Raw genomic sequence first — 6,000 nt, forward strand, 5'->3', positions numbered from 1 at the left:
GGGGGGCAGACATGTTTGTTCTGTTCAGACACCAGTCGTTGCTCAAACGTGACCAGCTTGAACTAACCTGTGAACACAGAAGGTGCCCCCTGCTCTATCATTTTGTTCACCAATGGCAGTGGGGGGCACCAATTTTCTTTCTGCCCATCACCTTAGGCGCTATCCAAGCAAGGGCAGGCTTTGACTTATGTACATGTCATCCATCACGGTATTCTTGTCACAATCGCCATTTAACTTGAATGCACACATTCGCAGCTACCAATAAAGTTTCGCGTCGAAAACCCGGTTGCCTCGGTGTATCCCCGAACAACCGAGGACCAATCATAAGATCGCTTACAACATAAGCCACCATGTGACCGGTATTACCCTATCAAAATGAAACGTAGTTTCTTCATGAATCACGGAACACCCATACGGAAACTACGTGTTTCCAGATACCCGACTACACACTTCCGGACGCCACATCGAGATCCCGAATGTCGAGAACCACTTGGTAAGACATTATCCTAGCGAAATACTTTCTTTCTTTTTTCCTTTCGCACGTTGCGGTTCAATAGACCGCTAATTATTATTGTAATATCATTTCAGAATCAACGCGAACGCTATCTCCGAAGCTAGACTCTGATTCAAGCTTCAGGTCAGTGGATTCTCATCCACATGCATGTACCCTTTGAATTATGTGCACTTTAAAACACGAATAATGCACACACTGGTACACGCAGTATCGCAATGCCAAAACCACATTTTTTATTTCTGCATGGTTAATCACCCTCCCGAATCACCGAATTACGCACCTAGAGCACTTTTAATATATGAGCTTTTCACGCTCCCAAGTCAACGTTACACGGTTAAGCTTCGTGCATGGTTAATCACCCCGTCTTTGTAAACTTACACCGCACGCTCCTCTGAAATGCACCGTAACGCCCAGTCATGATGCATAAATTGATACCAACATCTTGATCAGTACTACCACATTATATTTATATTTATGTTTGTATAATTCTGGATTAATTTGTAGGATTAAGTCCCTGAAGAAGGGCCACAGCCCGAAATGCATTGGGCAAACAAGTTGATATATTATGAAAAGTGAATAATTTATTGAAGAAACATATATGAAAAGGAAAAATAACTATAAAAATAAACATCAAGTGTTAACGAAAAAAGAGTAAGAAGAATTTTTTCAAGAGTGCGCCACAGGGACGTTACACGCGCCACGTGTAACGCACATTTTGAATTTACGCACCTTGGGCCCAGAAGGTTTACTTTGGCAGCACCAACCACATCACACAAAATCAAGAATTACAGAAAAACTAGAACCGCAAACGTGAGTGTGATTACCACTAACCACTAGTTGGACCTTCACATCCATCACAAGTAACATGGATCTAAACCTGCAACGTCATTAGTGTTTGCACAAATTTTAATCGCACATAACTGTTTAAGTTACAGATGACATCATTTTCCTTCCACTTACAAAGTGGCACTGTGTGGCCAAACATCTTTAGAGGGATAAACCTCCAAGTGGAGACTGTTTTGTGCCCACCATTGAGATACCCACCATGAACACAGTGATACAAATCACTAGCGCCCCCTCGTGAATGGATTGTGCAGTACATCAACTCATAGTCCTACCAAATGCATTACAAGCAACAGAGATTTATGTGGCACTCCCCCTGCGCCGGCGCACAATAGGCGCACAATAGGCTGCAGTGCGCCAACACAGGCACCATTACACTACGGTGCAAGGGTGCCTGCCTGCATTGAGGGGATGATTGTTTTTGTGCAGGAAGGGAAATACACAAAAACAACCACAAGGGGCGTTTTCCTCTTCCTATGTGTGCTGCAGAATGCAGCACATATCGAAAAAAGAAAAATGAGGAGAAATAAAGATATGTCTCCTCGTTGGGCCTCCCTTACGCCTTCCCTGGGGAGGCGTACTTTTTTGGCGCTGCCTCCGATATACAATTTCTTGTAAATCTGAGGCAGTGTCGGAATGCCATGGATGTTGCTGGAAACGCCCCCAGCAACACCCATTCCACGCCCCTTTAATTGAGAAAACTGCGCTAAAGGGGGTGATATTTACGACGCAGGATTAAGCCAAACAAAAGTGCCTTAGTGCTGCCTCATAAATATGGAGCAGGCTCCTGTGCCATGGGACGTCACAACAAATTATGTTCCTGTGGCGCAAGGGGCCTCATACGTGAGGCCCATAGTATTGAACAGGGCTTAATCGTTTTGTGATTCGACCTAACTTTGATTGGAATCAGGAAGCGCAAGTGTTTGCCCAGAATCACAAAGATGAGGCCCCTTGCGCCGCCGGATCGTCACTTTTTGTGACGTTCCCTGGCGCAGAAGCCTGCGTGATATTCATCGGGCAGCACTTAGTCACTTTTCTTGGCTAAATGCTGCCTGATAAATATCGTTCCCTTTAATGAAGTTTTCTGCATTAAAGGGCATTCAAAGGGTGTTTCTGGGGGCGTTTCCGGCAACATCCGTGGCTTTTTGACACTGCCCCAGATTTACGAGAAATCGTAAAACGGAGGCAGTGCCAAAAAATTACAAGAGGCGCAAGGAAGGCAGAACGAGGAGACAAATCATTATTTCTCCTTGTTTTTCGTTTTTTGTGTGTATGGTGCATTGCGCAGCACACAGCGAAAGAGGAAAAAGCCCTCAAAGCAGGCACCCTTGCACCATAGTGCAAAGGTGTCCGCGTGGGCGCACGGCAGCTCATTATGTGCCGGCGCAGGGGAAAAGGCAGGAATGTGCCGCATCAAATAGATTCGGTGCATTCCCGCCCTTTTCTTTTGACATAGGGCAGCATGGCAGGAAGGCCTGCGGCGCCGCCCTACGGCAAAAACGAATACATGATTTCCTAAGTAGGGGAGTATATACCAGCAGGGCAAGTGGCTTGTAAATCAGCCCCTCAGCTTTCAATGCTCTAGGTACTTGCTCACATATTCTTCGTTGTAAATCTCTTAGTGGACCGTAAACGCCGCCACACTGTCTTTCAAATTGTAAACTCTCTGAAGTGAGCTAGCAAGGAGTGACTCCGCAGGGGTTTCTGTGGGGGACCCCAAAAAACATAACTCCTGGCTCCATAGATCAGCCCTGAATTATAAGCGGGCGGTGGATACTTTTCTGGAGGAGACTGGCACAAAAAGAAATAACTAAACACAGGGCGGGCTTTAGCGCTGGTGGCGCCTAGTGCGACAATCATTTTTCGCACCCCCACACCTCAGTACCGCCTCAGTGGCGTAAGGAATGTTGAGGGGGCCCCCCCTGCAAGGTACACGGAGGGGCCCCCTGCTCTGGATTTAATCCAGAGCTCTCAGGCCTGAGTACTGTTCTGAGGGGGCCCCCTGCAGCTCGGGGACCCCCCAGCACCGTCGGGGGATGCGGGGCCTGTGATACGCCACTGCGCCTCTCGGATTCTCTCACTACCACCGGGCAAAAGTGCCCCTCATCTCTGCAATCATAAGTTATTGCTAAACACTGCCCCCCCCCCCCCCCCTACGAGGTCGGAGCGCCCTCCACAGGTCAGAGCCCAGTGCGGCCGCACCAGTCGCACTGGCCTAAAGCCGGCCCTGACTCAACGTCGAACGTACATAGAAATAAGTGAAGAAGACATGCAGGAATATACGTCACACCGGAAATCGTGGCTATGTCTATACTCTCAGGCCCTGTTTACCCACCTCACAAAATGGCGTCTGTGTCTGTTGTGTCTTCTGTGCCTATCGTTATGTCACTGTTATGACGGAAGGCTGCGTTCGGCTGTCACGTCTGGAACTTGTGACCTTTGGTGACTCGTGTGAAAACACACGAACTATGGAAAGATACACCGCTACTATAACAATAAGTGTTTTATGCGGCTCAACCTTCATGGCTTCCAACAGTGCCTTAGTACTTTTTGCTCGCAGCAGGTACATAGTCTGTCGAACTATCTTATCTGCTGAGTGCCTCCTCGTGCATTTTAATTGGGGGGAAAAGGTAAAATGGAACAACATTCACATGTTCCACAGCTCCATATGAGAGTGGGTGATCTAGTTCAAATGTTTCCTTTGCATTCTAGTGCTTGTAGTCAGGGCTTTAAGTGGGATGAAAAGACTGGGGGGGTCTCTTGAAGGGGCGTGGCCGAAGTGGTTATGGGCGTGGCTTAAAACACCCAAGCTAAAAATCTGTGTTTAGCATAGTGTGCCGCCACTCTGGCATTTTGCCGTTTCTATCGTTGCATGCAGATATATTATACAGTAAGTAGCATTACATCAACAACATGTCTGGACTATTGGCTTTGCCAATGGTTGTTGGCTGCATAAGATAAATGAGCAACTATGGCTTCGTTGTATATAAAATATTGAAAATGTTTTGAATTTATGAGACTGTAAAAGAAATACAATGAGTCTCTTTGAAGTTACCTCAAAGGCAGTGAGCAGTGGTACTGCTGTGGAGTTTAGATTTATCTGTTCACCGAGGGTGAGGGCAAAAAAGGAGAGCCCGATAGCGACCCGTCTCAGCATCTGCATTTTAGAACTGCCGGTGCTGAGCACCGGCAGGACCCAGCTAACTTAAAGTCCTGCTTGTAGTCCTCTTTACCTCGGTACAAATAAAAATTACAAGTAACAGAATGCAAAAAAAAATGGACTGAAACCGCAACGAGCTCATAGAACTGGCCAACACGAGAGATTTGCTATCACAGGAATGGTTTTCATTTTGGGGTGTTTTTAGAACCCTCGAGAAAATAAAATATTTAGTTGCATGCATCCTTCCATGATTCCAAACTGCCCAAACATTGACCCACTGTGCTATCCTAGTAGCTCTCCCCACAGCACACATTTCTAGACAGGGGTGGTTCTTGGCACCCGGGGCGAGCACTCTTTGCCCCCCGCCCTTCCTACCTCTCAGACAGAAGGCCCAGAGCAGGCCGAGGCCGAGCACCTCCTTCCCCATGGCGCCCGAGGCTCGGCTCGGGTGTCTCTCACGTGAGGGGCCCGGTCTCCGGTTCGAGGCCTCCCTGCTTCAGTTCCGCGCTCCTCAAGGCCGGGGCAGGCAGTGGCGAGTGCCAGGGTTCCTGGGACGGACAGGGCAGGTGCCCAGGCGGAAGGGGCAGGAAGCCAGGGGGCAGGTGGAGGCCTGGAACCGAAATAGAAACGGCTGCCAGCTAGCCCCGCCACAGGAAAGTGTGAGGAATGCCATTCATCCGCCTCCAGGCATGCGAAGGAGCCGGGCCTTCATAGCTGGGCATAGCAAGGAGAAAACAAGCACTGGAAATGCAAGCGGTCTGGCATTCGTTTGAGTTAGAGCTATTGGCATTGTAAATGGCAATGTTATCTACCTATGTGCTATGGAATGAATGTATGTGGCGTGTAGTGGAATTATGTGGGTTGGATTGGATAAGTTAGTTGTGTAATTGTGTGGTGTGTAATTCTGTGTGTGGTGTGGATTTGTGGAGTGGAATTATGTGGCATCCACTTCAGACTCAGAGCCAGAACAAGTTCATTTGCGTGCCCACTTCTGAATCTGCCCCTGGTATGAGACAGTGCTTGAAATAGAAAAATAGAAGTGCGGGTACCCTGTACCAGAATACCTGCTTGTTTCTGAGAAGTGCTGGTACTCTCCAATTAAAAATATTATATTTCTCTTGAGAAGTGCTGGTACTCTCCAATTAAAAGTATTATATTTCTCTTGAGAAGTGCTGGTACTCTCCAATTAAAAGTATTATATTTCTCTTGAGAAGTGCCGGTACTCTCCAATTAAAACATTATATTTCTCTTGAGAAGTAGCATACTCTCCAATTAAAAGTATTATATTTCTCTTTAGAAGTGCCGGTACTCTCCAATTAAAAAATTATATTTCTCTTGAGAAGTAGCATATTCTCCAATTAAAAGTATTATATTTCTCTTGAGAAGTGCCGGTACTCTCCAATTAAAAAATTATATTTCTCTTGAGAAGTGGTATACTCTCTAATTAAAAGTATTATATTTCTCTTGAGAAGTGCAGGTACTC

At 46.8% G+C, this 6,000-nt stretch overlaps 1 protein-coding gene across 1 annotated transcript in view; it reads right to left on the minus strand.

Annotated features, from left to right (window-relative positions):
• The window catches only part of LOC147684152 (acetylcholine receptor subunit delta-like), a 63,964-nt gene extending 58,900 nt beyond the window's left edge, over window positions 1-5,064 (minus strand). The window contains exon 1 of the mRNA XM_086944955.1: window positions 4,893-5,064. Within this exon, the coding sequence (XP_086801081.1) occupies window positions 4,893-4,944 (52 nt within the window). The 5' untranslated portion in view covers window positions 4,945-5,064. The remainder of the gene's footprint in view (window positions 1-4,892) is intronic.
• Window positions 5,065-6,000: the final 936 nt, after the last annotated feature.

This window comes from Lissotriton vulgaris, chromosome 11, assembly GCF_964263255.1.
Source record: "Lissotriton vulgaris chromosome 11, aLisVul1.2, whole genome shotgun sequence".
NCBI classification, from domain to species: Eukaryota; Metazoa; Chordata; class Amphibia; order Caudata; family Salamandridae; genus Lissotriton; species Lissotriton vulgaris.